Below are 16,274 nucleotides of genomic sequence, written 5' to 3'. Positions count from 1 at the left end.
CACACTGTCATCTATTCCCAAGTCAATTACACACTGTCATCTATTCCACTGTCATCTATTCCCAAGTCTTTTATACACTTTCATCTATTCCGAAGTCTTTTACACACTGTCATCTATTCCCAAGTCTTTTACACACTGTCATCTATTCCCAAGTCTTTTATACACTGTCATCTATTCCCAAGTCTTTTATACACTGTCATCTATTCCCAAGTCTTTTATACACTTTCATCTATTCCCAAGTCTTTTATACACTGTCATCTATTCCCAAGTCATTTACACACTGTCATCTATTCCCAAGTCTTTTATACACTGTCATCTATTCCCAAGTCTTTTACACGCTGTCATCTATTCCCAAGTCTTTTATACAGTCATCTATTCCCAAGTCTTTTATACACTGTCATCTATTCCCAAGTCTTTTTATATACTGTCATCTATTCCCAAGTCTTTTATACACTGTCATCTATTCCATTGAGTTCTAACACCCAAGTCTTTTACACGCTGTCATCTATTCCCAAGTCATTTACACACTGTCATCTATTCCCAAGTCTTTAAATACACTGTCATCTATTCCCAAGTCTTTTATACACTGTCATCTATTCCATTGAGTTCTAACACCCAAGTCTTTTACACGCTGTCATCTATTCCCAAGTCTTTTATACACTGTCATCTATTCCCAAGTCTTTTACACGCTGTCATCTATTCCCAAGTCTTTTATACAGTCATCTATTCCCAAGTCTTTTATACACTGTCATCTATTCCCAAGTCTTTTTATATACTGTCATCTATTCCCAAGTCTTTTATATACTGTCATCTATTCCATTGAGTTCTAACACCCAAGTCTTTTACACGCTGTCATCTATTTCCAAGTCTTTTATACACTGTCATCTATTCCCAAGTCATTTACACACTGTCATCTATTCCCAAGTCTTTTATACACTGTCATCTATTCCATTGAGTTCTAACACCCAAGTCTTTTACACACTGTCATCTATTCCCAAGTCATTTATACACTGTCATCTATTCCCAAGTCATTTACACACTGTCATCTATTCCCAATTCTTTTATACACTGTCATCTATTCCCAAGTCTTTTTACACTGTCATCTATTCCCAAGTCTTTTATACACTGTCATCTATTCCCAAGTCATTTACACTGTCATCTATTCCATTGAGTTCTAACACCCAAGTCTTTTACATACTGTCATCTATTCCCAAGTCTTTTATACACTGTCATCTATTCCCAAGTCTTTTACACACTGTCATCTATTCCACTGAGTTCTAACACCCAAGTCTTTTTACACTGTCATCTATTCCCAAGTCTTTTACACACTGTCATCTATTCCCAAGTCTTTTACACACTGTCATCTATTCCCAAGTCTTTTATACACTGTCATCTATTCCCAAGTTTTTTACACACTGTCATCTATTCCCAAGTCTTTTACACACTGTCATCTATTCCCAAGTCTTTTATACACTGTCATCTATTCCCAAGTCTTTTATACACTGCCATCTATTCCCAAGTATTTTATACACTGTCATCTATTCCCAAGTCTTTTACACACTGTCATATATTCCATTGAGTTCTAACACCCACGTCTTTTATACACTGTCATCTATTCCCAAGTCTTTTACACACTGTCATCTATTCCCAAGTCTTTTACACACTGTCATCTATTCCCAAGTCATTTACACACTGTCATCTATTCCCAAGTCAATTACACACTGTCATCTATTCCACTGTCATCTATTCCCAAGTCTTTTATACACTTTCATCTATTCCCAAGTCTTTTACACACTGTCATCTATTCCCAAGTCTTTTACACACTGTCATCTATTCCCAAGTCTTTTATACACTGTCATCTATTCCCAAGTCTTTTATACACTGTCATCTATTCCCAAGTCTTTTATACACTGTCATCTATTCCCAAGTCTTTTATACACTGTCATCTATTCCCAAGTCATTTACACACTGTCATCTATTCCCAAGTCTTTTATACACTGTCATCTATTCCCAAGTCTTTTACACGCTGTCATCTATTCCCAAGTCTTTTATACAGTCATCTATTCCCAAGTCTTTTATACACTGTCATCTATTCCCAAGTCTTTTTATATACTGTCATATATTCCCAAGTCTTTTATACACTGTCATCTATTCCATTGAGTTCTAACACCCAAGTCTTTTACACGCTGTCATCTATTCCCAAGTCATTTACACACTGTCATCTATTCCCAAGTCTTTAAATACACTGTCATCTATTCCCAAGTCTTTTATACACTGTCATCTATTCCATTGAGTTCTAACACCCAAGTCTTTTACACGCTGTCATCTATTCCCAAGTCTTTTATACACTGTCATCTATTCCCAAGTCTTTTACACGCTGTCATCTATTCCCAAGTCTTTTATACAGTCATCTATTCCCAAGTCTTTTATACACTGTCATCTATTCCCAAGTCTTTTTATATACTGTCATCTATTCCCAAGTCTTTTATACACTGTCATCTATTCCATTGAGTTCTAACACCCAAGTCTTTTACACGCTGTCATCTATTCCCAAGTCTTTTATACACTGTCATCTATTCCCAAGTCATTTACACACTGTCATCTATTCCCAAGTCTTTTATACACTGTCATCTATTCCATTGAGTTCTAACACCCAAGTCTTTTACACACTGTCATCTATTCCCAAGTCATTTATACACTGTCATCTATTCCCAAGTCATTTACACACTGTCATCTATTCCCAATTCTTTTATACACTGTCATCTATTCCCAAGTCTTTTTACACTGTCATCTATTCCCAAGTCTTTTATACACTGTCATCTATTCCCAAGTCATTTACACTGTCATCTATTCCACTGAGTTCTAACACCCAAGTCTTTTTACACTGTCATCTATTCCCAAGTCTTTTACACACTGTCATCTATTCCCAAGTCTTTTACACACTGTCATCTATTCCCAAGTCTTTTATACACTGTCATCTATTCCCAAGTCTTTTACACACTGTCATCTATTCCCAAGTCTTTTACACACTGTCATCTATTCCACTGAGTTCTAACACCCAAGTCTTTTTACACTGTCATCTATTCCCAAGTCTTTTACACACTGTCATCTATTCCCAAGTCTTTTACACACTGTCATCTATTCCCAAGTCTTTTATACACTGTCATCTATTCCCAAGTCTTTTATACACTGCCATCTATTCCCAAGTATTTTATACACTGTCATCTATTCCCAAGTCTTTTACACACTGTCATCTATTCCATTGAGTTCTAACACCCACGTCTTTTATACACTGTCATCTATTCCCAAGTCTTTTACACACTGTCATCTATTCCCAAGTCTTTTACACACTGTCATCTATTCCCAAGTCATTTACACACTGTCATCTATTCCCAAGTCAATTACACACTGTCATCTATTCCACTGTCATCTATTCCCAAGTCTTTTATACACTTTCATCTATTCCCAAGTCTTTTACACACTGTCATCTATTCCCAAGTCTTTTACACACTGTCATCTATTCCCAAGTCTTTTATACACTGTCATCTATTCCCAAGTCTTTTATACACTGTCATCTATTCCCAAGTCTTTTATACACTGTCATCTATTCCCAAGTCATTTACACACTGTCATCTATTCCCAAGTCTTTTATACACTGTCATCTATTCCCAAGTCTTTTACACGCTGTCATCTATTCCCAAGTCTTTTATAGTCATCTATTCCCAAGTCTTTTATACACTGTCATCTATTCCCAAGTCTTTTTATATACTGTCATATATTCCCAAGTCTTTTATACACTGTCATCTATTCCATTGAGTTCTAACACCCAAGTCTTTTACACGCTGTCATCTATTCCCAAGTCATTTACACACTGTCATCTATTCCCAAGTCTTTAAATACACTGTCATCTATTCCCAAGTCTTTTATACACTGTCATCTATTCCATTGAGTTCTAACACCCAAGTCTTTTACACGCTGTCATCTATTCCCAAGTCTTTTATACACTGTCATCTATTCCCAAGTCTTTTACACGCTGTCATCTATTCCCAAGTCTTTTATACAGTCATCTATTCCCAAGTCTTTTATACACTGTCATCTATTCCCAAGTCTTTTTATATACTGTCATCTATTCCCAAGTCTTTTATACACTGTCATCTATTCCATTGAGTTCTAACACCCAAGTCTTTTACACGCTGTCATCTATTCCCAAGTCTTTTATACACTGTCATCTATTCCCAAGTCATTTACACACTGTCATCTATTCCCAAGTCTTTTATACACTGTCATCTATTCCATTGAGTTCTAACACCCAAGTCTTTTACACACTGTCATCTATTCCCAAGTCATTTATACACTGTCATCTATTCCCAAGTCATTTACACACTGTCATCTATTCCCAATTCTTTTATACACTGTCATCTATTCCCAAGTCTTTTTACACTGTCATCTATTCCCAAGTCTTTTATACACTGTCATCTATTCCCAAGTCATTTACACTGTCATCTATTCCATTGAGTTCTAACACCCAAGTCTTTTACATACTGTCATCTATTCCCAAGTCTTTTATACACTGTCATCTATTCCCAAGTCTTTTACACACTGTCATCTATTCCACTGAGTTCTAACACCCAAGTCTTTTTACACTGTCATCTATTCCCAAGTCTTTTACACACTGTCATCTATTCCCAAGTCTTTTACACACTGTCATCTATTCCCAAGTCTTTTATACACTGTCATCTATTCCCAAGTCTTTTACACACTGTCATCTATTCCCAAGTCTTTTACACACTGTCATCTATTCCCAAGTCTTTTATACACTGTCATCTATTCCCAAGTCTTTTATACACTGCCATCTATTCCCAAGTATTTTATACACTGTCATCTATTCCCAAGTCTTTTACACACTGTCATCTATTCCATTGAGTTCTAACACCCACGTCTTTTATACACTGTCATCTATTCCCAAGTCTTTTACACACTGTCATCTATTCCCAAGTCTTTTACACACTGTCATCTATTCCCAAGTCATTTACACACTGTCATCTATTCCCAAGTCAATTACACACTGTCATCTATTCCACTGTCATCTATTCCCAAGTCTTTTATACACTTTCATCTATTCCCAAGTCTTTTACACACTGTCATCTATTCCCAAGTCTTTTACACACTGTCATCTATTCCCAAGTCTTTTATACACTGTCATCTATTCCCAAGTCTTTTATACACTGTCATCTATTCCCAAGTCTTTTATACACTGTCATCTATTCCCAAGTCTTTTATACACTGTCATCTATTCCCAAGTCATTTACACACTGTCATCTATTCCCAAGTCTTTTATACACTGTCATCTATTCCCAAGTCATTTACACACTGTCATCTATTCCATTGAGTTCTAACACCCAAGTCTTTTATAGACTGTCATCTACTCCATTCTGTCTTACCTGTTGACAGTTTCTTTGGTAACTTTTCAGGTTGCCATCACAGTCAAACAATGACTTGCCTTTATTAAATACAGCATAGATAACCATAGCCATGGAGTACATATCACTAGCTGTATCACAGCTCACTGTCATGATGTATTCTGGTGCCAAGTAGTTCAATGCTGGTTGTGCTACACTTGGTAAGCTGGGATCCCATTCTTTACAACTATACAGTGGCTTTAGTAGAATATACGAATACTCATTAGATTCAATGATACTAGTAACTAACCAATATTGAAATTCATAGCAACCAATCATGACAATGCCTTCTATATTTGTGTATGTCCTAGACATTTACTTGTTTTATTTCATGGCAAACAAGACTTTCATTTTATTTCATCATTTAAATTTCTTTTCTTTTCTTTTCTTGAGATTTATTTTGAAATAGAACAAATATATTAGGCTGCCAAAATTTTTTTGTAATCAATATTTTGGTTATCACTTTTCTTCATCAGAAATTGGAAAATTTGCCTACCTAAAGGACGTCAAATTAGAAGTCTTCGAGGGAACGTAGCAGTAACTACAGTAGCTTTCCCTAATTCATCGCTAGGTGTCGTCCTTCCATAGTACTATAAAAGCCTGAAAAGGCTACCTTACGTCATTTACCTTTCTGAGCACCTTGTAGAGGTTCCATATCATGATAGCTGGTATGGTACCCTAGGTCATAAGCAACTTGTGCTGACCAAATTTAGCAATTTAGCTAGAATTTTGCTCAATTACGAGCGGTAATTTATATGCAACATAGTGCAAAACAATGGTACTAAGACCAATAAACAAGAGCACAAAGGCAGGGGACCAGTGGAACCTAAAATGAACAAGAATAATGATTATAACTGTCTAACACAGTAAATAGAGTAGACAAGTCAACTAACCAGAAAAATGGCATAGGGCTGGGTGGGAGGGAAGAACGTAGTAGTTACTGCTACGTTCCCTCGAAGACTTCTAATTTGACGTCCTTTAGGTAGGCAAATTTTCCAAGTCTTCATCAGTTACTGCACAGTAACTACAGTAGCTGATTACATAGCTGGATGCCTATTGGTGGGTTGAATTGTCAGTCTCCTGAACAGCCCTAAGTATCAAACGTCCAGTCTCTGAGCTGTCTGTATGGCGACGATAGAACCTTGTGAATGTAGATTCTGAAGTTCAGTCACCAAGTTGGAGAATTTGAGCAGTAGTTGCCCCCTGACGTATTGCTGCCGACGTTGCTGCTCCCCTAGTGATGTGGGCTCTAAACTTATCTGTATCAATGCCTGCCCTAGCAAGTGTAGTCTTTAATATCCATCTTGCAATAGTCTGGGAAGTAACCTCATTAAAAGGTTAAACAAATGAAATAAATAATCTTGATGGTCGGGTTTTCCCCATTGTTACTACATAATCCCTTAACTTGGTAGTTCTCCATATATATGTAGAAACGTAATATTTGACATCCAATGCCTTGTCACCAAAACTTGGACACTTCACCACCCGCAAAGGCCTGGTAACAGTTGATGTTTTGGTTAAACTTGGGATAACAAAAGTACATTCTCTATCTGAGATATTACAGTATCTTAAGTCCAAATAACTTAAAGTCTGTCCTCTATCTGAGGAGGTTAGTGCAATTAAAGTTGCAGTCTTAAGAGTGAGTTGCTTCAGGTTTAGACTCCTTGCTGGATGCAGTGACTTCAAATAGTGCAGAACTTTCGCTACACTCCAGGTTGTTGGGTAACGTGGTAAAGGTGGCCTAACACGAAAGAAACCTTTAAATAATCTTGTAATAAGTGGATGTGATCCAACTGGTTCATTATTAATGTGCAAATGTACAGAAGAGATAGCAGATCTGTATCCATTTAAGGTACTATATGCAAGCCTATGTCTATTGAATAACCCAGTAAGGAATTCTACTACCTGAATTACATGACATGAAATGGGATTGGTATTCTGTTGTACACACCAGCTAGCAAAGCGCTTCCACTTGCTATCATAGAGTCTAGAAGTAATGATGCAGATTGCCTTGATGAGGATCTCTGTAGCCTGCTGTGAAAGTCCAAGACCTCTGTAGTGTGACCGGAGAGTTGCCAAACGGCTAGAGGAGTCAAACTGAACTTGGGTTGATTCCCTGTGTGTGGTTCCCTGAGTAAGTCTGTGCAATCTGGCAGAAGTACCGGGTAGTTGCTGGTTAACTGTAGTAACATTGGATACCACTGTTTCGTTTTCCATACTGGTGCTACAAACAGTGTTCTTGCTCTGTCCTGTTGTATTTTCCTTAGACATTTCAGTATTAGTAGATGTGGTGGAAACATGTACAACTCTTTCTCTGCCCATGAGAGAGAGAATGCGTCAACTGCAAAAGCTTTGGGGTCTAACTTCCATGACACATACAGGGGAAGTTGAGCTGTATTTCGACTTGCGAATAAGTCTATTTCTGGTAGATGAAACCTGCTGCAAACCTGTCTGAAAAGGTCTGGTTTGAGTTGAAAGTCGTATTGATCTGTAAATATCCTGGACTGATGGTCTGCTAATGTATTGTCTATTCCTGGTAAGTGTTCTACTGCAAGGGTAATATTTTGAGTTTCACACAATTGCCAAACTTGTAGGGCTACTGCACATAGTTCCCTGGATCTGACTCCCCCCTGGTGATTTAGATAAGCCACTGCTGACCTGTTGTCTAGCTGTACTGTTACGGAGAGGTCTGACCTGTTTTTGGACAAATGTCTGTATGGATAGAAGAGCGGCCTTTATTTCCAGAATGTTGATATGTAATTCCTTTTCCTGTAAAGTCCAACGTCCCTGTGTTGCCTGATGACCACATACTGCTCCCCAACCACTGAGTGAGGCATCTGCCTGGATAGTTAAGTCTGGAGGTGGGGGATGTATCAGTCGACTGTTGTGTGTGGAGGCCTGATTTATCCACCACTGAAGATCGGACTTGGACTCCTTTGAAAGAAGTACTGGGATTTCCCAAGAGACTTCTGGAAAAACCTTGTGAACTAACTGACGTTGTAGACTTCAATAATGGCATGCAGCAATGGCCATGGAACCCCTATATTTTCTATTAATCCCAACATTCTTGCTAATTGACGCAAAGTGACTGACTGCCTGTTTAAGAGGTGGGTTGCAAATCCGATAATGGTTTGTAGCTTGTCCTGAGGTAATGAGACTGTCATCAGCTCTGTGTTGTAGGTACGGCCTAGATGGGATTAAGTGTGATTTTTTCAAGTTGGGTATGAAACCGAGTCGTTGGAAGAGATCTAGAAGGTAGTTGTTGTTTCTGTGACAAAGTTCTCTGGTTTCTGCTGCATTGATTATATCGTCTATGAAACTGCTGCAAAGGATTCCCCGTGAACGAGCATGAGCAAGTGGGATTTTCATAACCTTTGTGAAAAGCCTGGGTGGTGAAGTGAGCCCGAATGGTAGGCAAGTGTATTGGTAGCGCTGGTCTATCCACTGGAAACAGAGATATTTTTGATGATCTGCATGAATGGGAATCATGAAGTATGCATCTGTTAGATCTATTGACGTCATGAAATAATCCTGGCTTAGCAACTGTTCTATGACAGGATGACTCTCCATTTTGAAAGAAATCTTTTTGATGTAGCTGTTCAGTTCTTTGAGATCTATGATTACCCTGTAATCCCCTGATGGTTTTGGAACCGTGAAAATTCTGGAAACAAACTGACCTGGTTGATGTTTGACTGGAACTATGGCCTGCTTGTGAAGTAAATTTTCTATTTCTGTCTGAATGATTTGGTACTGCTTGCTGGATGCTGGGTTGGTAATTGACTGGATTGACTGAACTGGAGTTGATGTTAACTGAAGTTTGTAACCTTGAATGACCTTTGAAATCCAAGTGTTTTGTGTAATTGTTTTCCAAGTGTTTATGAAATACTGGAGTCTGCCTGTAACTGGTATTGATGACTTTACAAGTTCACTGTTTATTCTGGTTTGAAGAGGTGTAATTACCTTTTCCTTGTGGTCTGCCTGAACCCTTTTGGTACTTCTTTTTATTGTCTTGGTTGTAGTTGATGGTGTTTTGTTGACTGTTTTTTCCACCCTTGTAATACCCAGACTGGTTTCCGGTTTGTTTAACTGACCTGTTGTCATTTCTGGAAACGACACGAAAGGCATTGACTGACTTCTTGGAGTCGTTTATGGCCTTTACCACGTTTCCACCAAAAAATCCATGTGATGTCGGCTTGGCGTCTTGTAATAACTCTTTGTATTCACTACGAAAGAAGGGCTTAAATCTTGCCTGACGTACCTCTGCTAACGCGTAGCTGGCAGTAGTCATAAGATGGATAACATCACCAAGTGCCTCTCTAATTGTTGGTACATGCTGCACCGGGTCAAATTCTGGAGAGAGATAATGGTTTCCAGGGCTTGAAGAACTGGGCGAATAGACAAGTTAAAGTTCTGATGAACCTTGTAATACGGACGGTCATGGTTACAATAACTTGACTTGCTAGATTTGATTAGATTCCGTACGGAAGAAGGCAATTACTGTGCCTTGAAATATGGCTCGAATTGGTCTGGTACCGTATACTTCTGTTCTAACTGTTGAACTACAGAATACGATAAGGGACGGTCTGCTCTTCTAGAAAACCATTCGGCCGTGGAAGCGTCCATGTTCCAACCCGGAACGGCAGCGTGATAGTCAGGAACTAGAGCAAACGCAGACGTAGATTCGTCAAATATAGGCTCGTTCCAGGATGAAACTGTTATAGGCAGGGAAGACGCAACTTCAGAATTACCAGACTTGTCAGAATCACTCACTTCGGACCCAGAATTATCATACTTGGGTTCTACAATATGTCTCTGCTTGGTAGGAATTGGTGCACTTACCCTAGAAGGCTTGTGTTTTCTACCAATACTCAAACTCGGTAACCCTGCCTGCTGAGTGGGCGTACAAGTACAAGATGGCGGCCCGCATGTGGAAGCATGTGTTATGCTACTACCGTCGACCTGGCCTTGGTCAATACGTGTATGTGGTCTGCCCGGTGCACTATCCGACCGCTGCTGGGCTAGAAGTTGAGCGACTTGCGTTGCTATTTGTAGAATTGAATCTGGAGCAGAACTAGTCGAAGGAAAATCTTCTATAGCTGCAGGTAAAACTTCTTCGGTTTCTGAAACCTCGGAGACGATACTGTTGGTAATGGTATTATTGTCTTCGTCAGGGTTCGTAGCAAAAGCCACTGGCGTTGAGTCCCGTCTTTCGTTCGGCTGAGTAACAGGTACGGACGAATTACAGGACTTCTTGCCCTTTTTCGACCTGCCTTTCCCTGACATAGTTAATGAAGGAACGACCGGTAACACTGTCTGAGATGTTACCGTTACAGCGTGAAGAAAGGTAAATGACGTAAGATAGCCTTTGCAGGCTTTTATAGTACTATGGAAGGACGACACCTAGCGATGAATTAGGGAAAGCTACTGTAGTTACTGAGCAGTAACTGATGAAGACTTACACAGGTCAAAGGTCAAAACATTTTTATAAGTATTCAGCTTGTAAGATTTACAGTTATATCAGAGTCACTGGCTAATTTTAACATTCATTACTTGTATATCATTGAAATCACCAATTTTTATTATGATAACATTATTTGATTACCAATACTTAATATACTTCCTTCTTTTTTTTCTCTTTTTAAATGAAGAAAGTAACTTTGTTAAGTAATATTTCACCTAATTCATAATCTTTTAATCACCTTTACTGATTCTTACTCGTGATGTCATGCACAGTTTTAGTCACCTGATATAGTCACCTGATATAGTCACCTGATAAAGTCACCTGATTTTGCACAAGTTAGAGTGTGAAGAGTTAGTTTTTCTACCTTACCATTGTACCTGGCACCTGAGTTGGGGAAACATATCTTCCCATCGTACCTGGCACCTGAGTTGGGGAAACATACCTTCCCATTGTACTTAGCACCTGACTTTGGGAAACATACCTCCCCATTGTACCTGGCACCTGAATTGGGGAAACATACCTTCCCATTGTACCTGGCACCTGAGTTGGGGAAACATACCTCCCCATTGTACCTGGGGTGCCAGAGTTGGGGAAACATATCTTCCCATTGTACCTAGCACCTGAGTTGGGGAAACATACCTTCCCATTGTACCTAGCACCTAAGTTGGGGAAACATACCTTCCCATAGTACCTGGCACTTGAGTTGGGGAAACATACCTTCCCATCGTACCTGGCACCTGAGTTGTGGAAACATACCTTCCCATTGTACCTGGCACCTGAGTTGGGGAAACATACCTTCCCATTGTACCTGGTGCTTGAGTTCTGGAAACATACCTTCCCATTGTACCTGGCATCTGATTTGGGGAAACATACCTTCCCATTGTACGTGGCACCCGAGATGGGGAAACATACCTTTCCATCTTACCTGGTGCCTGAATTGGGGAAACATACCTTCCCATTGTACGTGGCACCCGAGTTGGGGAAACATACCTTCCGACTGTACCTGGCACCTGAGAGGGGGAACCTACCTTCCTATCATAAATGGTTCCCGAGATGGGGAAACATACCCTCCCATCATACCAGGCACCCGAGTTGGGGAAACATACGGCACCTTTCCATCATACCAGGCACCTGAGTTGTGGAAACATACGGTACCTTCCCATCATACCAGGCACCTGAGTTGGGGAAACATGTGGTACCTTTCGATCATACCAGGCACCTGAGTTTGGGAAACATACGGTACCTTTCCATCATACCAGGCACCTGAGTTGGGGAAACATACGGTACCTTTTCATCATACCAGGCACATGAGTTGGGGAAACATACGGTACCTTTCCATCATACATACAGGAGTGCTCAATCCCAGACTGTCAGGGACAAGGTAGTGCCACTGGTGTTGTAACACAACTGTATTTGGCTGTTGTTATGGACATTTGCTAGAGATATTTGCATATATTTGGAGGATTAACTTGATTACCCTTTGCACTTTTTATCTTTGCAATATAAACCATCATTTAGCTGTTGTTATGGGCATGGTCCTGTTGCTAGGCATATTTGCATACATTTTTTGAATCTTTTAATGACATATCTACCCATCCCTGTTGTTATCTTTGTAATATGCATTTTCATTTCGCTGTTGCCAAGGGCGTGGTCATATCACTGATGGGATCATCATGCCATGAACCATTTTTAACATAAACACTCTGAAGAATGTTCCAACCAAATTTCGGCCTAATCTGCTCAATAGTTTTGGAATGAAAGATTTTTTGACCAAAAGGACACATTTTTATAACTTATTTGCATATCACTGATGAGATCATCATGTCATGAACAATTCTTAAGCTAATCACCTGTAAGAATGTTCCAATCAAATTTCAGGTAAATCTTTTGAGTAGTTTTGGGGTTGAAGGTTTTTACCAAAAATCACATATTTTTACCAAAATCACACACCAGTGATAAGATCATTTTGATTTGAACAATTTCCCAACTAGACATCCACGGTAATATACTCACCAAATATCATGGTAGTCAGTCCAGTGGTTTTTGACTTTAAGTTGTTTACAGACAGACAGACACTTTGTCATGTCTATAGCACTACTGGACCTTATCAGTTCCATTGTGCTAAAAATTATGTCGTCCCCCCCCCCCCCAATTTGTCAATATGGTATCTGTAAACAATAGCAATATTTGAGGTAAAGTGATGGTGGGCAAGGGGTATTGTAAAGCTGGTAAAATTGTAATTCAATGGTCAGGATACTCTTTATTTTGACTAGTCAAAATAAAACTATATGTGATCATTTGGCTGTTGCTATGGGAGTGGTCATGTTGCTAGACATACTGGCATACATTTTTTGAATGTTCATTCACTTGTCTATGAATCCCTTGTTATTTTTGCGATATATGCGATCATTTGGCTGTTGCTATGGAGACGTGGTTTAGTTGCTAGGCACATTTGCATATGTTTTTTGAATGTTTATTCATTTGTCTATAAATCCGTGTTGTCATCTTTGCAATATAAGTGATCACTTGGCTGTTGCTCTGGGCGTGGTCGTGTTGCTAGGCATACTTGCATAAAATTTTTGAATGTGCATTCATTTGGCTTTTAATTATTGTGGTTATTTTTGTGAAATACATCACTGTTTTGCTGTTGCTATGGGCATGGTCATGGTTGCTAGGGCCATTGTGTTAAAATATTTTGAAGAAAATCTGCAGAATAACACTTCTAGCAACATCTCAGCAAGTTTCATTCTCACTGACCAAGTACTTTTTGAGATATGTTTTTTGACCAAAATTCACATTTTCACACCTAATTTGCATATCACTAATGAGATCACTATGTGCTTAATATTTTTTGATCTATACACCTAAGATGCATCCCTGTTAGCCCACTCTGCTAAGTAGTTTTGGAATGAAAGATTTTTTACCAAAAAGACACATTTTTAGCAACAATTTGCATATCAACGATGGAATTATCATGTCATGAACATTTCTTAATCTAAACACCTGTAAGAATGTTTCTTTCAAATTTCAGATTCATCTGCCCAGTAGTTTTTGAGTTTAAGTTTTTTGACCAAAAATTACATTTTTTGACCCAAATAACAAACCGATGGTAAGATCATTTTGATTTGAACAATTTCCCAACTAGACACCCAAGGTAATAGACCCACCAAATATCATGGCAATCGGTTCAGCAGTTTTTGTGTTAAGTTGTTTACACACACACACACACACACACACACACACACACACACACACACACACACACACACAGACAGAGAGACAGACAGACAGAGACGCCGGGCGATCCCATTAGCACTACTGAACCTCAGTTCAGTTGTGCTAAAAAATATATATAATATGAGTTTTAAACAGCAAAGACAAAGTCTGCGTTTGTGACTATATAATTTGTAAAAGGTTGAAAAGTTTGTACTAAAATAATTGTTATTGTACATACAATAACAAACATTGCAATTAAGTTTTACAATTCATTTACTTACAAACAAGGACTTGGTACAATCATGTTGTTTCACAAAGTTTTGTTTTCGTTTTTCAAGTATAAAAACAACAGAGTTGTTTATCAATTAAACTTCCAAAAAAACCTAATGTCATTGATATGACTGACCACGTCAATGCTGAGTTTTACTGAGTCTGACTGACTACGTCAATGTTGAGTTTTACTGAGTCTGACTGACTACATCAATGTTGAGTTTTACTGAGTCTGACTGACCACGTCAATGCTGAGTTTTACTGAGTCTGACTGACTACATCATGTTGAGTTTTACTGAGTCTGACTGACCATGTCAATGTTGAGTTTTACTGAGTCTGACTGACTATGTCAATGCTGAGTTTTACTGAGTCTGACTGACTACGTCAATGCTGAGTTTTACTGAGTCTGACTGACCACGTCAATGTTGAGTTTTACTGAGTCTGACTGACTACATCAATGCTGAGTTTTACTGAGTCTGACTGACCACGTCAATGTTGAGTTTAACTGAGTCTGACTGACTACATCATGCTGAGTTTTACTGACTGACCATGTCAATGTTGAGTTTTACTGAGTCTGACTGACCATGTCAATGTTGAGAGTTTAACTGAGTCTGACTGACTACATCATACTGAGTTTTACTGAGTCTGACTGACCACGTCAATGCTGAGTTTAACTGAGTCTGATTGACTACATCAATGCTGAGTTTTACTGAGTCTGACTGGCCACGTCAATGTTGAGTTTTACTGAGTCTGACTGACTACATCAATGCTGAGTTTTACTGAGTCTGACTGAACACGTCAATGCTGAGTTTTACTGAGTCTGACTGACCACGTCAATGCTGAGTTTTACTGAGTCTGACTGTAGTTAACTAGAAATGGAACTCAGGAAAGTATAGACTCTAGACACATACAACATAATGACTACAAACCTGCTGGTCTTTGGGAGTAGCAGATGTAATACAGAAATCAAGACCTGATAATTTCCATGCACCATTCTGATTGACAACAATAGTGGCAGGATTAACGTTACCATGGATCATGTGAACATCATTGTGTAGAAATGCCAAGGCTTCACTTATCTGATGAATAAAAACAAGTTTACATGAATGTGTCTGTTACATATATACTGAGTAGATAAAGTCTGTTACATATATACTGAGTAGATAAAGTCTGTTACATGTATACTGAGTAGATAAGTCTGTTACATATATACTGAGTAGATAAAGTCTGTTACATGTATACTAAGTAGATAAGTCTGTTACATATATACTGAGTAGATAAAGTCTGTTACATATATACTGAGTAGATAAAGTCTGTTACATGTATACTGAGTAGATAAGTCTGTTACATGTATACTAAGTAGATAAGTCTGTTACATGTATACTAAGTAGATAAAGTCTGTTACATATATACTAAGTAGATAAAGTCTGTTACATGTATACTAAGTACATAAAGTCTGTTACATGTATACTAAGTACATAAAGTCTGTTACATGTATACTGAGTAGATAAAGTCTGTTACATGTATACTAAGTAGATAAGTCTGTTACATGTATACTAAGTAGATAAAGTCTGTTACATATATACTGAGTAGATAAAGTCTGTTACATGTATACTGAGTAGATAAGTCTGTTACATGTATACTGAGTAGATAAGTCTGTTACATGTATACTGAGTAGATAAAGTCTGTTACATGTATACTGAGTAGATAAGTCTGTTACATGTATACTGAGTAGATAAAGTCTGTTACATGTATACTGAGTAGATAAGTCTGTTACATGTATACTGAGTAGATAAAGTCTGTTACATGTATACTGAGTAGATAAGTCTGTTACATATATACTAAGTAGATAAAGTCTGTTACATATA

The 16,274-nt window shown here is 38.4% G+C and overlaps 1 protein-coding gene across 1 annotated transcript in view; it reads right to left on the bottom strand.

The window, feature by feature from the left end:
* LOC144448303 (SCY1-like protein 2) overlaps positions 1-16,274 on the bottom strand; it is a 153,696-nt gene that overhangs the window by 75,633 nt on the left and 61,789 nt on the right. Inside the window, exons 5-6 of the mRNA XM_078138490.1 lie at positions 15,336-15,485; positions 5,442-5,657 (exon numbers count right to left, since the gene is read on the bottom strand). Of these exons, the coding sequence (XP_077994616.1) occupies positions 5,442-5,657; positions 15,336-15,485 (366 nt within the window). The remainder of the gene's footprint in view (positions 1-5,441; positions 5,658-15,335; positions 15,486-16,274) is intronic.

This window comes from Glandiceps talaboti, chromosome 17 (genome assembly GCF_964340395.1).
Source record: "Glandiceps talaboti chromosome 17, keGlaTala1.1, whole genome shotgun sequence".
NCBI lineage: Eukaryota > Metazoa > Hemichordata > Enteropneusta > Spengelidae > Glandiceps > Glandiceps talaboti.
Note: the sequence above shows the minus strand (reverse complement) of the source record. Positions and strands in the feature narration are given on the sequence as shown.